The 23,314-nt window shown below is 39.6% G+C and overlaps 1 protein-coding gene across 6 annotated transcripts in view; it reads left to right on the top strand.

The window, feature by feature from the left end:
- The window catches only part of LTBP1 (latent transforming growth factor beta binding protein 1), a 410,698-nt gene that overhangs the window by 125,100 nt on the left and 262,284 nt on the right, over nt 1–23,314 (top strand). For 5 of the 6 annotated variants that reach the window (XM_047852625.1, XM_047852623.1, XM_047852626.1 and 2 more), the window contains exon 4: nt 21,707–21,876. In XM_047852625.1, the coding sequence (XP_047708581.1) occupies nt 21,707–21,876 (170 nt within the window). The remainder of the gene's footprint in view (nt 1–21,706; nt 21,877–23,314) is intronic. The other variant, XM_047852622.1, reaches the window with a different exon arrangement.

Genomic DNA, 23,314 nt, shown 5'->3' with positions numbered 1-23,314 from the left:
GGCTTGCCCGTCTTTCCCCTCCATATTCTTCTGCTCCTGCTCTCCCCCCTATTCAGGGAGATAGACTGTTGCTTAAGGACTCTGGGATTTTATTTACTGCCTGGTGGAAACAGTTGGGAGGGGGAAAAAAGGCAGAACAATCCAAGTATTTTGAAACAGTTTCTTGGCAGTTTTTTTTTTTTTTTTTTTTTTTTGGGCTAAGATAGGCCTGCTGAAAATATTTTTTAAAAAATGTTTTACCTTCGTGGGCTCTGTGTTTGCCAGTGTAAATGTTTCCAAATTGTTCTCTTGATTTCTTTCTTAAGAATCCAGGCAACTGGTATAAATGCGCGCGCGCGCGCACACACACACACACACACACACACACACACACAGATTCCTTTTGTTCTTTTGGTGTTAAAAATGCACTTATTTCTGTGGAGGAGAAATGATGGTGAAGCAGCAGTTATTGGAAGGCACCTGACAGAAGGCATTGTTACAGTGAAAGCGACAGTGATGGTGATGATCTCATAGGACTTGGCATTTGTGGAAATGAGGGAATCACCAGTCCTTTTTATTTTCTTTTTGCCATATCACCAAGTTAGGGCTTAGAACCTAGCATCTCCTAGATCCCATGTGGGTAGTTTAATGTGGAACTGAAAGATGTAAAAGAGCTTGTCGCAGGATGAGTGGGTTCTGGGGATAAAAGGTAGTGAGATTACTGATGTAAGTTAATGACCAACAATTTGCAAAGGAGCTTTTACAGTTACTCATATTTACAAGCTATTTGCAGTTATTTTATTGGTGTTTCTGTAAGACAACCGTTCTGGGGTAAGTTTATTTGGCTGTTTGGATTCTTTTAAGATCTAAGAAGGTTAAAGACCTGATCTCACCAAGCAGTAAGAGAGCAAAAATTTGGAGGTTTTGTTGTTCTTCTCCTAAAACTTTCTACCTCTGTATCTACCATATTTAAAAAAAAAATTGTTTTCTTTTTTTTTTTTTTTTTTGCTGGATCTAGGAAAAATAGTGGAAGATACTGAGACAAGCAGTTGGCTCTAGACTTGTTTCTGCCATTGTTGAGAGTTAATTTTTTTGATTTTGAGTAAGTTAATTCCTCTGGCCCTCAGTTTCCCCATCTGTAGAAGGACATGATGGGACTCCATGACATCCAAGTCTCTTTTAGCTGTCTGAATACTGCTTTTCATCAATGAAGTTCTAACTGGCCTTCTTGGAGAATGTAACATACCACACCATTATCACGCGAATTGTAGATTCAGTCTGGGGAATTACATAAAGCCACTTACTATAATTGGCTTGTATTGCTCAGTGAGTACCACACAATGATGTTATTTTATTGTTCAGTGAGTTCAATTTGACAAATTCCCCAGTTGCCAGAATGTGATGAATCCTGCTGGCCTTGGCAAGCAGACTGCTTTCCTGACTTGCATCGCACGTGATAATAAACGTGGTGGTTTTCTGAGCTAATGTGCGAGCTAATGCTATCTTCCAAATGGGAAAAAAATGGCATCTGTTCTTCTCTCTAAAGAGGACATATTTTCCCCCCCACTTTAAGAATAATTCCATTACCAAACGTAAACATACGTGTGATCATTTCCAAATTGATACCCTATGCTTTTGTACTAGTGTAAGCAAATGGTTGCTATGAAACTGAAAACTCAGATCTTTATTCCTTATGTAATCTGATTATTTACAAAATAACGGGAAATTTTTCTGTTTTTTTTTTTTTTTAAACAAAGCATACCAATATAAAATGTTACTGATCTTGTTGGAAAGAAACATGTTTTTTAAAATACAGATGAGGGGCGCCTGGGTGGCGCAGTCGGTTGGGCGTCCGACTTCAGCCAGGTCACGATCTTGCGGTCCGTGAGTTCGAGCCCCGCATCAGGCTCTGGGCTGATGGCTTGGAGCCTGGAGCCTGTTTCCGATGCTGTGTCTCCCTCTCTCTCTGCCCCTCCCCCGTTCATGCTCTGTTTCTCTCTGTCCCAAAATAAATAAAAAAAAAATAATAATAAAATAAAATACAGATGAGAAGGTTTCTATTCTGGCAGTTTTAATAGTGATAGGCTTTTATTAGGCTAAGCCTCCTGCAGATAACATTTGTAAACTCTAGATAAAATATAAAATCAATTACTTGAAGATACCAAAGAGCAACTGAAAGTAGACAGATTGGACGGGAGTTGATTCTTAAAAGAAGTGAATTGCAGTTGGATAAAGTTAACATTTATAAGTTTTGGTTTTGCCCGATGGCATTTCCCAGTCTGTGTGGAGTGGGGTGGCTGGACTAGAGCAGAAAGTGGCAATTCCTGACTTGCTTTAGGAGACGAATGGCATTTGTGGCTTCCAGAGTGACTGAAAAGTGAGACCTATCCAGGGAAGGAGGGAGCCACAGAAGGGGAAGCCCCAACATCTGTATATAAACTCGGCCCAAATTCTTGGCTGATCCATGGGGAGACTCTCCAGTTTCCAGTGAAATGCAAAAACTGGAAAGCTGAAGGAACTGAGTAGTTCTGGGCACTGCACACCATAGGGAAATAGAATTTGGAGTTTGAATCTAGCTGAATAACTTTCTGGCCAAAATTCTTCAGAATAAGATAGTCTCTATACCATAATACTTATAATATCCTTTCCATAATAACAGTCATGAGAAGAAAAGGAAATACGATTCAATCAAGAGAAGAAGCAGTCAGTAGAAAACAACCCCAAGATGACAGAGATGTTGGAATTCATGCACAAGGACTTTCAAAGCTGCTACTGTAAATATTCTCAATTTCAAATGTCCTCATGAGACAACAGATGGGGAGTTTTAATAGAAAAATAGAAAACATTAAAAGTGGAAATAGGATAAAGGGCAAAGATTAAAAGACATTACCCCGGGGCGCCTGGGTGGCGCAGTCGGTTAAGCGTCCGACTTCAGCCAGGTCACGATCTCGCGTTCCGGGACTTCGAGCCCCGCGTCGGGCTCTGGGCTGATGGCTCAGAGCCTGGAGCCTGTTTCCGATTCTGTGTCTCCCTCTCTCTCTGCCCCTCCCCCGTTCATGCTCTGTCTCTCTCTGTCCCAAAAATAAATAAACGTTGAAAAAAAAAATTAAAAAAAAAAAAAGACATTACCCCATCTGGAGAAAACATAAAAATGATAAAAGAAAAATGGGAAGTCTCAGTACTGTTGGGATCAAAGCAATTAATACATATGTATTTGTAATCTCAGAAGACAAGAATGGAGAGCATGTGGCAGGAAAGAGGTTTGAATAAAAAATGGCTCAAGAAAGGTGAATACAAAGAAAACCACACCTAGCCACTTCAAAGTAAAACAGCTGAAAAATCAAAGGTAAAGAGATAATCTCAAAAGAAGGTAAAAAGATATATACAGTGGAACAATGATATAAATGATGGGTCACTTTTCATCAGGAACAAGGGAGGTTATCAAATGGTGAACTGCTTTTCATGTGCTGAAAAATCCAATTATCTACTTGGACTTCGGTGTTCAAAGAAAAATCCTTCACAGATGAAGTTGAAATAAAGGTATTTTCAGAAAAGTGAAAATGGAGACTGCTTGCTATAGATTGGTATGTCAAAAAATTCTGAAGGAGGTTCTTCTGGCTGAAAGAAAATGACACCAGATGGGCACTGAGTATAATATCACGGGGATTTATTACATATATAGATGTTAAATTCTTCTGTTTTTACCTATGTTACAAGTGCTGTCAAGATTTCAAAGGTAGCGAGATCCATGAAGCTTATTTTTACAAGGATGAAAGAGTCACTGATGGCAATTTCATGGTGCTTTTACTTTTCAGAGTTTTTTAAATATGTTGTATAGTCACAGGATCATGCTCACAAGATTGTTTGGGAGCAGGCATTTAGAAGATGATATGAAAGTCAAATTAAGAAAGAGAAGAAAGTGGTGATAGTGCATATAGATTGATCATATATTAAAAGGACAGGAAGCAGCTGCAGGAGCGGATTTTAAAAAATTTTAATTTTTTCAAAGAACCAGCTCCTGGTTTCATCGATCTGTTCGATTGTACTTGTGATGAGCACCGGGTGATGTACGGAAGTGTTGAATCAGTGTGGTATGTACCTGAAACTGATATTACATGTGTAGTAACTAACTGGGATTTAAATAAAAACAAAAAAATTAACTTCTGAAAATTACATTTTATAACTTGGTGACTCTGAGAGGGTAGGAGGGTGAGAGGAAAGTGCTGATAACCCAGTCCTAGTGGAAGCAATGGCCAGAGCTAATCTATATGTCCATAGATTCTGCAGATTTATGATTCTGTGCAGTCTGTAAGTATGTAGGTGATCAAAATCTGTCTGATGGAGTTTTGATGTTAAAAATTATCCCCACTTTAACAGTACCCACTCCCTTTCCACAAATAACTAATAATAATACAGAGGACAGATATGTTTCTTTCCTTTTTTTTTTTTTTTAATTTTGAGAGAGAGAGAGAGGCAGAGAGAGAGAGAGAGGAGAGAGAGAGTCCAAAGCAGGCTCTGTGCTGTCAGCACAGAGCCCAACGTGGGGCTCGATCTCACAACTGTGACATCACCATCTGAGCCAAAATCAAGAGCCAGAGGCTTAACCGACTGAGCCACCTAGGCACCCCAACCTTCTATGTTTCTTTATGCCCATAGAGTCATGTGTAGCTTTTTTTTTATTGCTTAATAAACAATAGGGATATAATACATAAATGTTTCTGAATCTTGATCTTCTTAAGAGAGATCATAGAAACTCTTCCATAACATGGATATAAGTCCTTTTAATGGTTATAATATTCCATGTTATTAATGTGCTGATTTATTAGACTATTCAACTAATGGGCAGTTTGTTTCTAGTATTTTTTTTTTTTTGCTGTTTTTCTTTATTTGTGATTCAGTAAACATGTTAAGTATATCCTTACATAGTAGGTTTTTATTTCCTTTAAGTAAATCATAAAGAATGTGATTACTAGGTCACCGGGAATGTTCTTTTTTTTTTTTTCCTGGTTTTTCTGAGCTCTCTCATACAATTCAGGCATTTTTAAATGATGAAGGAATGTTCATTTTGAATTTAGGTTCTTCTAGATTGATTCCCAAATTCTGTTACAATTCATATTTCTACCAGTGATGTGCAGAGTATCCTCTTCCCACTTTATAGTTCTGTCAGCAGGAATTCTGTCATTTTTTTCCTCTAAATTTCAGTAATTTGAAAAAAATAGCCAAGTAGATGTCGAAAGCAATTTTAAGTTTATATCACTGGTGTGGTTGGGATGCCACAATGTTTTAGATTCACTCTTCAGTAAATTGCCTGTTCATGTCCTTTGTCCATTTTCCTCCTGGCTTTTGTTTCGTTCCTGTTGGAACAAATTTGTTTTGTCATTACTTTAAAAGAGACTTGTGCATCTAATACCCTTATTTTATATGTGCATTGCAGATAACTTTTTCTGATCATGTATTTAATAACTTTATAAAAGTGTCTTTTTTATATACAAACGAATTTTATTTTATAAACCCAAAGTCAAATTTGAGTTACTGGCTTACAATTTCCAATGGAAAATGAGGCAGCTACTTCGGAGCAAAGCTCTCGTAGTGTATACAGGAGCTGGAGAGGTACTTCCTTCACCACATTCTCTGAATAGACCTAACCAAGCCAAGCCTTCAGTTGGATACCTACCAACTGAAGTTTAGGAGTTCTTTTGTCCCAGCACAGGAAGATCCATTGTGGCATGATTTACTTGGTGGGATTTTGCTGCTTCTCATGTACTGTCGTATTCTCCAGACATGTTGAAATAGTCATATATATATTTTTTTCACCAGGTATATTGGCTTTAGGAGAAAAACCACAACATTTCCAATAGTGTGGATCTTGCAGGTCCTGTAGGGCAGTGGATATTTTGTTTCAGCTGGATCAAGCCCTAAAAGAGGATTGGAACAGATGTTTGAATTTGGTTAAATGCTTTCAATATTTATTACTTAGGTGACCTAGTTTAGCAGCAATTGTAATAGAAAAAAACAAGGCCATTTGGGGAAAACAGAATTTATTGCATTCACCTTAAAAATTGAAAGAATTTTCTTTTTTATGTAACTTGAATGGGGAAATAAAACCTCGAGAGATTCTCATCCTAGTTATGCATACTACGTTAAACACAAATATATCCCATATGAAATATTTCTTAATGTGACTAGAGAACAGTTTTGGAATTAAAGTTGTTGATGTGTTTATAACTGAATTTCAGAGCTGGGGGACTTGGGAGGTTGTCTCCTAGATCCCTCTGTTTTATGGATGAGGAAACCGAGACAGGACCCTGATTGACTCTTGGCTCGCAGAGATTCAGTGACACAGGCAGAAGTATGATTTTAATTTCCCAAATCTGATTCAGTGCTGTTGATCCATCCTCCATCTTAAACACTGAGGTGAGCTCTTGGATCCTTGTACCCATTGTATCCATCTTTGACACTCTCTAGATGCCTGTCAGAGCTCAATGTAAGGGAGATGTTCGTTAGGAAGGGGGGAAATAGTGAAAGAACAGCGTTGTTTGACATGTTCCCACTATTTGTTGTGGTTTTCTAGGTTTACAGGTAATGAGAGGGAGTGTATGAAGTTAGCATCCCAAACCAAAAACCATGAATGTCTGTTCTTGCTGCCATTAGGGCCCATGATGGAGAGTTGACTAAAGAATTCACATAAATATAACAGATACAACAATGCTGGGGGGAAGAATTTGGCGAATGAGCTTAATTGGGTATGAAAGGCTTCCCAGGCAAGTGGATGTGGGTATTTCCCATGTCGGGCAAAAGGGATGTTGATTCCTCATTGCTGTAAAGAGAGGGTCATTGGAGACTATCAGGCATTAAGGTCTGAAGAGACTGAAATCTCCATGTGGTTCAAGGAGTGGCTGTCCAAGTGAAGAGTGTTAAAAAGGAGGGAAAATAGATAGAAGTGATAATATGGGGGATAGAACCATGTACCTAGTCATGACTATAGAATTAGTGTTTTTTTTTTAAGGTTATTTATTTACTTTAAGAGAGAGCACATGCACACATGAGTAGGGGAGGGGCAGGGGGGGGAGGGAGGAGAGAATCCCCAACTCTGGGCTTGATCTCATAAACTGTGAGATTGTGACCTGACCTGAAATTAAGAGTTATATGCTCAACCAACCGAGCCACCCAGGCACCTTTAGAATTGGTGTCTTAAATAGTTGGCTAAAAGAGGACAGAACAGGTACTTGGAATTTGGTGATATGAACAAACCTTACTCTGTATTATCCAGAAATCCTGGAGGCTGGAGGTCAGGGGCTAAGAAACCTGCCTTCTCCCTTTCTCTCTAAAGGAAGTGCTATTTGTGTGTGTGTGTGTGTGTGTGTGTGTGTGTGTGTGTGTGTTTAGTGGATCTGGGATCTTTATTGTGTAGATTTTTTAAATTGTAAAACAGATAGTAAAATTTACCAGTTCAGTCATCTTAAGTGTGCAGTTCATTAGCATTAATTACGTTCACAGTGTTGTGCAACCATCACCACTGTTTCCAAAACTTTCATTACCCCAAGCCAGAAACTTTATACCTATTAAAGACTTCTATCCCTACCCCTGTTCATTCTGTGACTATAAATTTGCCCATTCTAGGTACCTAATAAAAGTGGAATTGCACAAAATGTGTCCTTTTTTGAAATCTGACTTATTTCACTTAGCATAACATTTTCCAGGTTCATCCACATTATAGCATGTATCAGAACTTAATTCCTTTGAAGAGTTGGATTACATTCCATTGTATGTATTCATCATGATTTGTTTATCCATTCATCTGTCATAGGACATGTCTTGGGTTGGTTTTACCCTTTTGACTATTATGAATGACGAGTACTTGATTATAATGAATGAACATTGGTGTACAATTACCTGTTTGAGTCCTTGCCGTCAGTTGTTTTGGGTTTACACCTGGGAGCGGAATTGCTAGGTCATACAGTAATTCAGTGTTTAGTTTGTTTTTTTTTTTTTTTTGAGCAGTGGCCAAACTGTATTTCACAGCAGCTCTAGTCCTGGATTTCTTGACTGTTGCAAACTCCTGGAAAGCTTTCCTTTGTGTGAGTGTATCAGTATGAACCTTGACCCTCTGGTTGCTGTGAATGGGACTATATGTTCCAAACTCTTAAAAAAAAAAAAAAAACAAAACTGAAAAAAAATTCTGAAGTTACTTACAGTAAAACTTTGAAACAAATACTGCTTTTCTCTTAAATATACATTTGTGTAATTTATGAACATGAACTCTAATATTATTGGAGGGGTGAAATTCTGTTTTTGTGCTGTCCTCCTTTTTGGTGGAGGAGAAGGAATCAAACGTCCTTGTGTGTGCATTGGGTACTGTGCTAGGTATTTCCACACATTTCAGAAGAAACCACATTTCGTGTTTGTCTTCACATTAACTTTATGAGGTGCGTATTATTCCCCTTAGATTGCATTGAGGAAGTTGAGGTAATTTTCCTCTTCTTTCCCATGGTAAGTGGTAGAGTCAGGATTTGGTTCCTAAAATTTGATTTAAAAGACTTGGAGTTGGCAGTCCCCAGTAGGTTAGAAGCCTTAATTTTTGTTTATATTTTGGAATTTTTTGGGATTGTATTTAGTTAGGTTTCCTCTGGCCTCTTTCAGTTGAGATAAATGGATGACTGCAATTCCTTTTTAGTTTGTGTTCAGGGACACTGTCCCAAGTGACCAAATATAGTAGCTCATTTTTTGACAAAACCAAGGACTTTAGTTATTAACAACATTTCCTTCCATGGTTACTTGCTAAATAACTTACTCTAGTTCAAGGTTTTGATGATTTTAGTCTTCTGGGTTTTCAGGGCTGTTGAGTAGTTACCTCATTCTTGGCAGACAGGTATCTGTCTCATTAGTATGTAGCTTCAATAGTTAACAATAGAAAGAAAGAGAGGATGTGCATTGCTGGAATTTTCTTTTTCGTCCTTTTTTCCTCTTGCTGTTTATCAGTTTCCTTTTCTCTTTTTGTGAGTAAGTAATAATGCTATCTTACCCATATAGTGTTTCTCCTTTTCAGAGTACTTGTAAACACGTGATTTGATGCAGGTTTAAAAAAAAATCACAAAAGATTGTTGTAGGATATTTGTATTTTGTAAACTTTTATAGAATAGCTTAATCACAAAAATAATAGAGAAAATAGTATAAAGAAACCTCAAAATATCCCTCCACTAGCTTTCATGCTTAACAACTCAAAGTCATTTGTTTTGTTTATACTCGAATCTGCTTCTTTGCCTCCCTCTGATTATTTTGAAACCAGTCTATAAATGTTTCAGCATGTATCTGTAAGAGATACAGGCTCTTAATAAATTGCCACAAGACTATTAGCCTACCCAAAACAAATAATATCATTAAAAATCCATGTATCTAAATTTCCTTAAATGTTTCATAAATGCTTAACTCCTTACTTGTTCAAATCAGGATCAAAATAGTGTTCATCCATTTCAACACAGGCTCACCTGTCTCAAATCTTTTAGTCTCTGAGTACCTTTCCCTTCTTTTTCCTTAAAATTTCTTGCAGAAACTATAGATTTTGCTGGTTTTTACCCCTGTGATATTAACATGTACTCTGTCCTGCTGAATTTCCTGTGAATGTAGATCTAGAGACTTGGTCAGATTTGAGTTTGATTTTTGTTTGCTTTTTTTTTAGTGTTTAGTTTTGAGAGAGTGCACAAGCATGGTGGGGGCAGAGAGAGGGGGACAGAGGATCTGAAGCAGGCTGTGCGCTGACAGCAGTGAGCCTGATGTGGGTCTTGAACTCACAAACTGTGAGATCATGACCTGAACCGAAGTTGGACCCTCAACTGACTGAGCCATCCAGGTACCCCGAGTTTGATTTTTTTTAAATGTTTATTTATTTTTGACAGAGACAGACCATGAGTCAGGGAGGGGCAGAGAGAGGGAGACACAGAATTCGAAACAGGCTCCAGGCTCTGAGCTGTCAGCACAGAGCCCAACTCAGGGCTCGAACTCAAGAACTGTGAGATCATGACATGAGCTGAAGACCATGAAGACACTTAACTGACTGAGCCACCCAGCGCCCCGCCCCCCCCTCCCCCCCCCCCCAGTTTGATTTTTGATTGGACTAGTTCATAAGTAGGGTCATGCTCTTCCATCCAGGGTTATATGTTGTCTCTCTTTGTGATGTTAGCAGCCATTGATGATCAGAGCCTCCTTTTAATAAGGGGTTGCAAGCATTGGTTCCTTTTTTACTTCCTTTCCTCAGTTACTTGGTTGAGGTTGTTTGTATAGCAAAGGTGGTGAGTATATTAGGCTTCTCCAGAGGAAAAGACCCAATAAGCTGTGTGTATGTATAATAGAGATTTATTTATGAGGAATTGACATACGTGATTACGGGGGCTGGTGAATCCAGATGTTTGGCGTGGGTCAGCAGGTGTGGACCCAGGAGAACCAGTGGTGCAGATAAAATTCAAAGACCATCTGCTGCTAAGAGTTTGCTTTTAGCCACGGAGGCCTTCAACTTACCCACATTTTGAAGGGCCATCTGTTTACTCAGTGACTTAAGCGCTAATCTCATCCAAAAATACCCTCCATGTTGATACATAAAATTACCCTTCACATGAGGGCATAATATACTTGATTCTAGCATTTCATTGAGTAGTTTTGAAATGAGTTGATTGGCATTTTCCAAAGGTGATGTATGATTTTTTTTTAATGAATGGATAAACATATAGTATATGAAATATTTCAAATCATCTCTTTTTCTTACCAGTGCTAAAATTGTTTCATCTTTGGGTAATGAGGGCTTCTTCAAATTGTGGCATTAGTCCTTTGACCTTCTGGGTCTATAGTGATATCACCCTTCCCATTTCTGATAGTGACAATTTGTGTCTTTTTTTTTTTTTTTAAATCCATCTAGCTAGAGTTTTATCGGTTTCACTGATCTCAAAGAAACAGCTTTTGGTCTTAATGATTTCTGTTTCTGTATTTCATTAATTTCTGACCTGCCCTTTATTTCATTTCCTTTCCATTATGAGCTTCATTTTTTTCCTAGTTTCTCTCTATGTGGAAGATGAGTCATTGATTGGAGACCTTCATTTCTAATACAGGTATTTAGCCCTACAGATTTACTCCTTGATAGTGGTTTAGCAGCATCCCATAAGTTTGCATAGGTTGTGTTTCATTTTCCAGTTCAAAATAACGTTTAATTTTCCTTTTGATTTCTTGTTTGATTCTTTTTTTTTTTTTTTTTTTACAGTTGACAAAAGTTATGTATACTTAAGGTCTGTAATGTGATGGTTTTATATGCTCACATGTTGTGAAATAATTATACAGTCAAGCTAATTAACATCTATTAACTTACAAGTTACCTTTTATTGTGGTGAGAACACTTGCCATCTTAGGAAATTTAAACCATTAAATACCATAATATTAACTATAGCCACCATGCTGTATGTTAGATTTCCTATGATTTGTTAATCTTTTTTTTTTAAGTTATTTAAATTCCAGTTAGTTATCATACAATGTAATATTAGTTTCAGGTGTACAACATAGTGATTCAACAGTTCCATGTATCACCCAGTGTTCATCACAGCAACTACACTCCTTGATCCCCATCACCTATTTCACCCATCCCCCCCACCCACCTTCCCTCTGGTAGCCATCAGTTTGTTCTCTATAGTTAAGTCTGCTTCTTGGTTTGTCTCTCTTTTTTCCCCTCCTGTGATCATTTGTTCTGTTTCTTAAACTCCACATATGAGTGAAATCATAAGGTATTTGTCTTTCTCTGATTGATTTGGCTTAGCATAATAATTGCTAGCTCCATCCAAGTTGTTGGAAAAGGCAAGATTTCATTCTTTTCTATGACAGAGTAATCTTCCATTGTATATATATACCACATCTTTTTTTTTTTTTTTTAAGTTTGTTTATTTTGAGAGAAAGAGCACAAGCACAGGGTGGGGTGGTGGCAGAGAGAGAGAGACAGACAGACACTGAGCCTGACATGGGACTTGATCTCGTGACCATGAGGTCATTGGCCTGAGCCGAAATGAATGGTTGGATGCTTAACCAACTGAGTCACCCAGGTGTCCCTGTACCACATCTTCTTTACCTATTCATTAGTTGATGGACATTTGGGCCCTCTTCATAGTTTGGGTATTGTTGATAATGTTGCTATAAACATCAGGATGTATGTACCCCTTCGAATCTGTATTTTTGTATCCTTTGGGTAAATACCCACTCATGCAATCGCTAGATTATAGGGTAGTTCTGTTTTTAATTTTTTATGGAGCCTCCACACTGTTGTCCACAATGACTGTACCAGTTTACATTTCCACGAACAGTCCAAGAGGGTTCCCCCTTCTCCGCATCCTCCACACCTGGTGTTTCTTGGATTTTTAATTTTAGCCATTCTGACAGTTGTGAGGTGATATCTCATTGTAGTTTTGATTTGTATTTCCCTGATGATGAGTGACGTGGAGCATCTTTTCATGTGTCTGTTGTCCATGGGTGTGTCTTCTTTGGAAAAATATTGATTCATGTTTTTTGTCCATTTTTTAATTGGATTATTTTTTGGGTATTGGGTTTGAAGTTCTTTATAGATTTTGGATACTAACCCTTTATCAGATATGTCATTTGCAAATATGTTCTGCCATTGTGTACGTTGTCTTTTAGTTTTGGTGATTGTTTCCTTCACTGTGCAGAAGCTTTTTATTTTGATGAAGTCCCAATGATTTATTTTTGCTTTTGTTTCCCTTGCCTCCAGAGACGTGTCTATTAAGAAGTTGCTGTGTCCGATGTCAAAGAGGTTACTACTACTGTGTTCTCCTCTAGGATTTTGACGGTTTCCTGTCTCACGTTTAGGTCTTTAATCCATTTTGAATTTATTTTTGTGTATGGAATAAGAAAGGGGCCCATTTTTATTCTTTTGCATATTACTGTCCAGTTATCCCAGCACCATTTGTTGAAGAGACTGTTTTTTTTCCCCATTGGATATACTCTCCTGCTTTGTCGAAGATTAATTGACCATATATAGGTTGTGGGTTCATTTCCGGGTTTTCTTTTCTGTCGCGTTGATCTATGTGTTTATTTTTGTGCCAGTAGCATACTGTCTTGATCAGTACAGCTTCGTGATACAACTTGGAGTCTGGAGTTCTAATGCCTCCAGCTTTGCTTTTCTTGTTCAAGGTTGCTTTGGCTATTTGGGGTCTTTGGTGGTTCCATTCAAATTTTAGGATTGTTTCTCCTAGTTCTGTGAATCCTTTGGTTATTTTGAAGTTTACAAATCTAGTTTGGTTTTTAGTTTACAAATATGAAGAGGATTTTCCAGAGATCTTTTTGTTACTGATTTCTAATTTAATTTCATGATGGCAGAGAATATAGTTCGTATGAGTCAACTCCTTTAAAAATTACTGACACTTTTTATATGCCCAGATTATGGTCTATCTTGGTAGATACTCTGTATGCACTTGAAAAATATGTGTCCAGCTGTTGTTGGGTGGAGTGTTCTATGAATGTCAATTAGGTTAAGCTGGTTGATAGTGTTGTTTAAGTCTTCTGTATCCTGACTGATTTTCTGTATACTTGTGCTGTCAGTTTTTTAAACGGGTGTTGAAAACAGGAACTAAAACAACAAAGTTATCTGCTTCTCATGGATTTTTTTAAAAATCATTTTTTGCTTCTCATATTTTGAAGCTCTGTTATCAAGTGCACAGCTGTTTAGGATTCATGTGTCCTCTTGATGAATTGACCCTTTATCCTTATGAAATGATCCTTTTTATCCTTAATAATATTCTTTTCTGTGAAATCTACCCTGCCTAATACTAACAGCCACTCCAACTTTGTTCTGATTCCTGTTAACCTGTTAAATCTTTTTCATTCTTTTGTTTTTAACGTGTCTGTCTTCACACTGAAAGTGGGTCTGTTGTAGGCAGCATGTAGTTGGGTCGTGCTTTTTAACCAGTCTGACAACCTCTGACTTTTACTTGAGTTGTTTAGACCGTTTGCATTTTCTTCAAGCATTTGGTTTCAACCCACTTCATGTTTTGTTTCCGAAGTGTTGGGATTATTTCATTAAACCTTCCAAGAGGAGGCCTTTTCCTCCCTTGAATGAAGTCTCCTCTTCATTACAGCCCATTGATTATATTTTGTCTCCTCTGGGAACTTGGGATTAGATGAGTTGAGAATTCCTTGGATGTTTTCCTATAGCAGTCATGTTCAGAAGAATATCTCCTAAGCACGGCTGTGTGGAGACACGGGTTGGCTCTCAGGGGCCAATTGTGAGACACCTCAGGTTAGATGTTTCTTTAGAGCAGATGTGGAGGACCATTTGGAGAAAGGGCAGATGTGGGGAATCGTAGGTGCAGTGCTCACTTTTGTCTCTTACCCCGACAGTTTGCGTCAAGCCCCTAGCATACATGATCTTCTTAGTATAACTAAACATGGCTGGTTGATTGGACTCCCCTGCCTTAGGAAGCAGTTTGGCAACTATCTTTCCATGATCTCTTTATGGCATACTCCCTTTCCATGCTAAGCTGTTTACCAAAAAGTTATTTCCATCTGTATGTTGTACTGCTCCTAATGGGGTTCTACTAAATGATTTTTCTTTTATTGTTATCCCATTACATTTTCAGTGATACGCAACTTGAGTCCAGGGCCCCTTCCCTGGCCTGATGGGGCTTACAGCACACGTGACAAGTCGTGCAGTTTTTACCTTCCCTACACCTTGTCGTTGCCATTTCAACGGGCCATTCGGTCTTTACTCACGTCTACTAAATTTGTTTCATGATAGTAGCATGTGTTGAAAACAGGGTTTTTCAGCTTCGGTACTGTTGACATTTAGGGCCAGATAATTCTTTCTGGTAGAGGACTGTCCTGGGTGTTACAGGATGTTCAGTAACTCCCTGGCTTCTACCCATGGGATGTGAGCACCTTACCTCTGAATCTTAACATTTGACAATGTCTCCTATATTGCCAAATCACACCCAGTGAAGAACCACTGGCAAAAGAAAATTGGTTCCTAAGCTACTTGGTTGTGCTTTCCATGTTTGTTGATGATGACCACCAAGGTTTCCTTAATTTCCACGCATTTTCCATCCCTCTGCAATATCTACCTTCTTTAATTTCATCGTCTCAATCCCCTAATGGTCTGTCCCCACACTTAAATTTTCATTGTACTCTTTTCTTTCCTCCCATTCTTGGGACTTTGTTTTTGCTTGTTTCCTTTTACTTCAACTGTGTGTATTTTGGAATACCCTAGCTCTCCCTTATCCTGATACCGACAGTCTGTGCTGTCCTTTGATCTCTTCATCAGCAACCTTTTACCTCCTAATTCTTTTTTGGTCTGAAAGTAATTCTGTAGGAGTGGGGTCGCCACAGACTTCAGTCTCCCCTCACATGTGTGTTTTGCTGCCTTGTGACATCTTCCTAGCCGTATGTCTTTTCTTGGACCTTCCCTCTGTGCCTATCATCCTTGAGAACTCTGTAGGAAAGACGTTTCCTCCATCCAGCTGTAGTTGGCACGTCTTATATACTTGAGTGCACTGCCTTTTCTGTGAGTAGCACGCACCCATGCTTTTGAACAGCTTGTCACCCATGCGAGGCACATAGGAGCCGTTGAATTTTGTAACGAGAAACTGGCCCTGAAAGTCTGGAGGTTGACCCTTAGTGGCTTCCTCCTGTAGCTCTGTTTTTTTCCCCTTCTGGTTTCTCTGTCTTGATTATAAACCTGAGTACGCTAAACATAGGGGAAAGGCTTGGATTGTGTTAGACTGGCCTTCTGTGGGAAACATTTTATGGCCTGTTGGGGGTTTCCTTCTGTGAGGTCCAGAGCGCTTTCCTTAAGTGGAAAGGGGCTTGTGTTTTGCCAGATTCTCCCACCCATTCCACAGGTCAAATAATGAATTTAGTAGAAATATGGAAAAGCTTAGTCTATACGGGTGCCAAAAATTGCCACTATGAAGGCAGCAGTATAAACAGTATGTGACTAATCCTTTCTTTTAAGGAAAGAAGTTGTATGCAATTGTTTCCTTTCTGCTTATAAAGATAGAGAGGTTTCCACAGATTCAGGTCCTCAGATGGCCAGCCCTGCCTCTAAGCTCCAGCCTGTTTTTCCTGGGCCATCTTGTCCATGTGTCACGGCCTGCCACCTACCTAATGTATTGCCTGCTGTAGCCACACTCCTGTCACTACTGAACCCACACTGTGGGTGGTGCCAGTGACCTACCCACCCCAGGCGTGGCCTTCCCCAGTTCCTTTCTTTGCCTTTTGTGCTGCAGTTGGCAGGTGGTCCCCTCTCTGTTCCTCCTAGAAACTTTCTTCCATTTATCATTTCTGGACCTATGTTATTCTTGTTTTTCTCCAGTTCCCTTCCCCCCCCCCCCTTTTTCTCTTTATATCCCTACCCCTGAGCATGGATATCCTCCAGACTGTGTGGTTCTGTGTTCCTTTTTCTAAAACATTTTTGCCTTTGAAGAAGTTGGCTCCTCTGAGAACATCACTTTTCCTCATCTTGGAGGCTTTCCCTAATCATCCCTCAGAGACTTGCTCCATAGTCTGTCTCTAATATAACTTTCGTCCTCACTGACTGACCCTTTCTTCCGACTGCCATAACTCAGCCTACTTCTTTGCTCTTACTTTTCCTCTTGGCCTTGAACAGAAGTACCTGTCCAGTCAACCAGGCTTGAAACCTTCATTATCACTTAATCCTTTTCCTTTTGTCTCCAACTCTTCCACATTTAATCCTCAGGCCCTATTGGTCCTTCTGGTGGTTAGCTCTATCCAGCCATTGCTTCTTGATTTATTACTTTTAGATGTTGTCTAAATACTTCTTGCTGTAGGAGGTGAAGATTTAGCTTGCTTTACTTTCTCTCCTCCCCACCCTTTCTCTCAAAATCATTATTTCATTTGCATAGTTCATGTATATCCTGACAGCATATTTATACTTCTCTTTTCTTGTGTCAGTGTTCTCTATCAAGGTCATGAATGTTATCTGAAGACCCTCCATTTTATAAGGCGAGGGCAGTGGCTCTCCCAGTCTTCCCTCCATTTCTCCTATTCTTTAAGTATTTTCCTGCCTTCTCTAGCTAATCCTGTACACGAATATCACCACAGTTGGTAACATGGTTGTTTTTGACAGTTACAGCATTTGTAATATTCTGTCCATGGATGTACAATTCGATGCTTGGATTTCTCTCTCTGTATGTGTCCTTTGCTTTCATGCATGGTTCTTGAAGGAGAGTATTCCTAGCATCAGATATGAATGTATTCTCCTGTTTTTCTTTCTACCAATTGTATTTATACCATATAGTCAGGTGTCTCCAAAATTGCAATCCTGTTTTCCATTCTCGTGGTTCCTTCCCTCCACCCAGCACCCCCACCACACCCTGGGATCATTCTGGAACTCCCTGTTTTCTGGGTTGCCCAGCAAGCTCCTTTTTAGGGGGAGAAATAGGAGACCAGTGTTTGAGCTAGGGGAAGCCAGAATCCAGAACGAGAAGGTCTTACTCTGGGAGTGAGGGGCGGAGTAAGTTTTGTGGTTTACACCACATAGTTCCATTCTTTTAGATGAAAATACTCATATATTTTTTTTTTTTCCCTGAGAAGAGTAGAAATGTGACTTGGATGCTCTGTTTGCTAGAGTTGGGGAACAGTTGACTTTATATACAGATTTCTAGTGAAGACACCAGTGTACAGCCCTACTTTTTAAAATCACCCTTTGCTTTACTTGGTTTTGGGTCCAGAGATCCTCTGTGTTTCCTTGCGAAGATCCCTTCCTTTGTGCCTGTGCCCTCACACAGTGGTTCTTGAGCAGTGCCCTTACACCTACTGGTTGCAAGCCATTAGGGAGTCACAAAGTAATGAAATCAATGTAGTGGTTCAAAAAATAGATTGGAGGACAAAATATCAGTATTCTACACATGGTAAGGGTAAATATTTTATAAGGTTGTTTTAGTTACATAAAAGCACAATCCCTATGTAGATGTGTATGGTCTCTAGTAAAATGTTCTTCTTACTACACGTTGAACTACATGCTGCTACAACAGGCAGTGTTTCTCATCCCACTTTGAATCCCACAGATTTGTTGAATTATCTCTTGTGTGTTTATTAATGGGTGACACGGACCATATTTAGTACCCTGTGTAGCACAGGTACTGATTAATCAGAAGGGATGCTGGAACGGACACCCAGAGATCCATTTCTGCTGAATGTTAACTCCTTATTTACAGGATTGAAGGGATGTCTTGTGGGGGCCTGGTGGAGGGAGTAGGGAGGGGTGCTAAGGGTCTTGGGATAGTAGGTATCTATCAGAAGAGAATATTTCAATATTTTAATGACTAGTGTAGCTGTACTATTTTGTAACAGCCACATGTCAACTCTAGATTTAAATATTTCCTTTTTTTTTTTTTAATGTTTATTTATTTTTGAGGGGAGGAGGGGCAGAAAGAGAGGGAGACACGGAATCGGAAGCAGGCTCTAGGCTCCAAGCTGTCACCACAGAGTTTGATGCAGAGCTTGAACTCACGAACCGTGAGATCATGACCTGAGCCGAAGTCAGACACTTAACGGACTGAGCTATCTAGGCGCCCTGAATCTTTTCTTTTCTTTTTTTTTTTTTATTCCTTATAATTTTTGGAGGAAGATAAGATAGATATCTAAAAATCATTTTTTTTCTTAAAAACCATTTGAGCCAGAGATCCTGTAGTTTTCATTTTTAGTTTTCTCAAATATTTTCGTATTCTCTTAGAAAAATTGTAATGTTCTGACAAATTTGATGTTCACTAGTGATAGTTAAGCTCTCCTCCTCCCCCTCGGAGGAGGGAAGGGAAGAATAGAAAATATCTCAACTGAAATGAAGGGAGAAAGATTATTCCTGAAATACTTGGGTAAAAAAAGGAGAGTTAAAGAGAATATATATTTGTAGGGCTTAGAAGTGGTCCAGAGTGGAAATAACTGAGTGATGAAATTAGAGGGGAAAGTGAACATGAACTGCAAAGGAGGAAGAAGGGAAGAGAGAAAAAGATGGCAATCGTGTATTTGTGAAGTGAGCGCACAGTTTTCTCTGTTCTCCCCACATGGTATCACTGTCCATGGCTTTGCTTCCTTCTCCGTGAGGCTGTCGTGCAGAGTGGCTTCAGTCTCTTCTTGTGTGTTTACACACTTGCACTGGGGAAGAGGAAAGGAGCTGGAAAATGGGGAAGCACGGTTCAGGGGTAGCTCCATATTTGCAATTTGTGACATGGTGAATACTTACAATGTAGTCAGACTTAACTACCATTACTCATTTCCTTAAGTCAGTGATGGCTGAGGGTTGTTGCTCAAGTTCTAGACCCGGTAAGCTCATCTTATTTGTTTCTTCTGTACTTTCCAGTTAGGTTTAGAGAAAAGGAGCCCATATATAAGCTCTCAGCTTCTTTCTTGCTGATTTCTTGCTGCCTCTCACTTCCTTGATTCAGAGGGGAGAGAAGGGAGGAACTCCACTAGAAGGCAGACCCCAGTCGTACCTAGCTGGCATTGGTCCCAGCTGGAATGCTAGGCTGTCCTCTTCTGAATAGGAGCAAGCCTGTACTTTTGCCAGCAGGTGTCAACAGTGTAGTGACAGGATGACAGCACAGCTGGGGAGTGGGTTGCCCCGGAGATGAGAAGAAGGGCTTCCCCTTTTCTTGAGGCTGGTGGAGTAGACTTGTGGTTCTTACCATTCACCACCAGATGTGTCCAGCTGTTATACTTTCTACTGTATTCCAACCAAACATACTTCAAGTTCAGACCAACACTTACATCATCAAAACAAAAGTGTTTACAACATTAAGCCTTACTTAGGCTTTTAGTAATTTAAGTCATTAGTCTGGTGATAGAGGGAGTGCCCTTCCATGGAATTGTTGGGAAAACTCAGGTCCAAAGTGGATTTTCCTAGGCTTTCCTGCAACTCTGAGGTTTAAAGTGGTGGATAGAGATCACTGACTAGGTAAGAGGGAAGCATCGTTAATTCCAGCCTCTTCCTTCCTTTCTCATGGATGCCTTGTCCCACAGAATACCTCATTCATTGTTAGACTCAAATAGACTGACTTTATTCAAGACTGTTACTGCTTTTGACAAGACACTGTGTAGTGGTGTTTTTGGTGTCTTGACAACTGACCTTACATACTCACCTGTCACAATGTCATTTCTTTTTCTTGTTTAGTACAGTCCCTTATTAGGGAGAGTATTTGGGGTTTGGGGGTACCTTATCAGTGTGATTATATCCCAGGCAACCATTTCCTAAGTTAGAGTATCATAGTTTAGAAATATTTTGTTTGGTGTAGGCGGCTTTAATATGCCCCAGGTGATAAAATTCAAGATGACACCAGAGATGTCTCCTTCCAAAGACTCCGTTTGCTGCTACAGTGCTCTGTCCCAGCAGTTTTGGTATAGTTAAGCATTTTCTGGAATGAGTTGGTGTATTTTCTTTACATTGTCTGATTATTTATTAGTCTTACTTAGCTAATGATTTTAGTTCTGTCCTTCTGGGAATTATTAAACGTGGGCAAAGACTTGTTATTTTAAAGTTTACATTACGTGCTGAATGATATTCCATTGTGTATATACACCACATCTTCTTTATCCATTCATCTGTCGATGGGCACTTGGTCTGTTTCCATAATTTGGCTGTTGTAAATAATGCTGCTATAAACATAGGGGTGCATGTATCCCTTTGAATTAGTGTTTTTGTATTTTTTGGATAAAATTCTCAGAACCAATGTAACACTGTATGTTAAGTATACTGGAATTGAAATTTAAAAAACTACTTAAAAAAAGCACAGTTTCCATTACATGCAACAAAAGAGAACTGCCATAGAAAACGGTCAGACCAGAGGGTGAATACACAGTAATTGCGTTCGGGAGTCCTCAGAGTTCTTCACGTGGGGTCTTGAAGAAATGAGATTGTGATCCGTTATTCTTACCATTGTTCCCCTTCTTAGGAATGAATAATTATAAAACATTTAACCTGAATAGTACAGTTTTAATTGTTAAGAGATACAGCATAAAAAATTTAAAGGTTAACTAGAAAAAGTTGAATGTGTTTCTTACCATAATTACAATTTCAAAAGATAATTCAAAATTTTCCCAGTTTTTGTGTGTTCCGACTTTTTTACAAGCATTTTTTTCTTTGGCCTGTCTGACAGTGATTCTGTGGTTACAGTTCAGGAAGGTGAGGCTCGAAGAGATTGACCTTCTCTTCTTCTGTCATTAGGAAGGTCCCACTGGTTACTCTACAGGCTCTGATTGTTGACAGTTAATTTTGCGTGACTGATCAAGCCGGGACTTCTTGCATAATCCTCTTTCTGTATTTTCTTCCTCCTTTCCTTTCCTTGCGTTTCCAATACTGCCTACTTATCAGTATATGGAAAATACACTTTGTAAATGTTGGTACCTGCTTCTGTATGTATCTTTGTCTGTCTTACATATAAATGGCCCGTGCTCTGCATAAAGGCTGTGTGCTCCAAATCTTCTGATAGAATCCACCTGTGGTGGCCTAGATAGCCTATGCTTCTTGACTAGATGAGTGGAGTCTCTTTTATGTTAACGTTTCTAAGTGTAAGTGGTTAGTTCCTTGTGTGATAAGTGGTCCGCTACAGTATTTGAAGAGAAAAATCGAGCCTCACATGGAATCTACGTTCCTTTCTAAATTGAACGTCTTCTTTTCTCCTTCTTGGTTTCAAAAGTCCATAACTAATTTCCCTCTCCCCACTTTGTTTCTTCCCAGAGTGACACCACTTTCCTCACAGAATGTGATGATACATCATGGCCAGACCCAGGAGTATGTGCTGAAGCCCAAGTACTTCGCGGCCCAGAAGGTGATCTCGGGAGAGCAGTCCACTGAAGGTTCGTTCCCTTTGACATTCAAGCAGGGTCAAGTTATGGCGCCTTTTCAGTGTGAGTATAGTCCAGTCAATGGTTTTTTTAAGTTACAGCATCATAGTTTGGAAACATTTTGTTTGGTTTAGAGGGCTTTAATGTGTCACAGTAGATAAAACTTAAGAGTCCTTTAAAAGAAAACAACAACAAACCCTCCCTGGTTCCCAGAACAACCAGATAGCAGCACAGTTTCTTTATTTTGAGGAAAGGCGGTTTCCTTGGATATTGGCAAAGAATCTAGAGTGACCTGCCTGTAATTCTGTTTCTGCAAGATGGCTCCATTTCTGACACATACTTGCTCTAATTTTAGATACACTTGTATGCCTGACATGTTTACATTGATAAAATATTTTCTTTAGCAAGCTAGCCAGGATTCGTTCCGTGTGAAATGTCTGAAATATCCTGCATTACTCTCTGAGGTTCACCTACCATGGATATTTTTATGATACGAGTCCACTTTTTAGTAGATCGAGCAGATGGTGTGGCAGGTTTTACTCCGAATTTGTAAAGAGCTATTGTATCAGTGGCCAGCTTGGTTAATATCTCACTATGTGGGAAGCTCTCAAGGACAAGGCCTGGCTCAAAGGGTGGGGAATGTGATGATTTGTGGTTTAGGTATTACAGAGTGTCTGCTGGCAGCATCTGGAGGAAACGTTCTGGAGTGAGGCGCAGACCATTCAGAGCCGAGAGCTAGACGCACACGCTCGTTCCAGCAGCTTCCTGCTCTGTCTCACGTTGACTGATTGCCTGCGCCACAAGTAATGAAAAAGAATGCCAGTTGTGAGGTTGAAAAGGACTGTCTTTCACCACCAAGAGGAGTGCAAAATAGCTGAGAGGGAGTTTTTACTACTGTTTGGCCCTTTAGGAGTCTGTATCTTTGTGGCTTTGATTCCCCGGGCCCACCCCCACCTCCCTAAGTTGGTCACTCTTCTGGAGTGATTGACTCTTCCCTTGCAATTGGTCGCTTAACAGAAAGAGTATCTAATACAAGGTTTGTACATTGCGTTTTTCATCTTTTGGGAAAATTCCGCTCCGTGACCTGAGCCTGGATCCCCAGAGTAACAGTTGGATGAGGTTTATTGGGCTGATGAGGAAAGCAAGTCCTGGGGATTTTCAAGAGGGAAGACTGGAGCAGTCATATAGATCATCTCCTCATCCTTTAGGTGTGATAATTCCTAGTCATTTGCAAGACAGTCAGGGTGTGCATCTTGTTTTAAAGGTCCTCAGGTGAGGGGCAGCTGGGTGGCTCAGTTGGGTGAGCATCCGACTTCAGCTCAGGTCATGATCTCATGCTTTGAGAGTTAGAGCCCCAACCTGGGCTCTCTGCTCTCAACACAAAGCCAGCTTCAGATCCTTTATCCTGCTCTTTCTCTGCCTCTCCCCTGCTCATGCTCTCTCTCTCTCTCAAAAATAAATAAACCTTAAAAAAAAAAAAAAAGGTCCTTTGGGGTAAGTG

This window comes from Prionailurus viverrinus, chromosome A3, assembly GCF_022837055.1.
Source record: "Prionailurus viverrinus isolate Anna chromosome A3, UM_Priviv_1.0, whole genome shotgun sequence".
Classification (NCBI taxonomy): domain Eukaryota; kingdom Metazoa; phylum Chordata; class Mammalia; order Carnivora; family Felidae; genus Prionailurus; species Prionailurus viverrinus.
The sequence above is the reverse complement of the archived record's forward strand: the minus strand, read 5'-3'. Positions and strand labels throughout refer to the sequence as shown.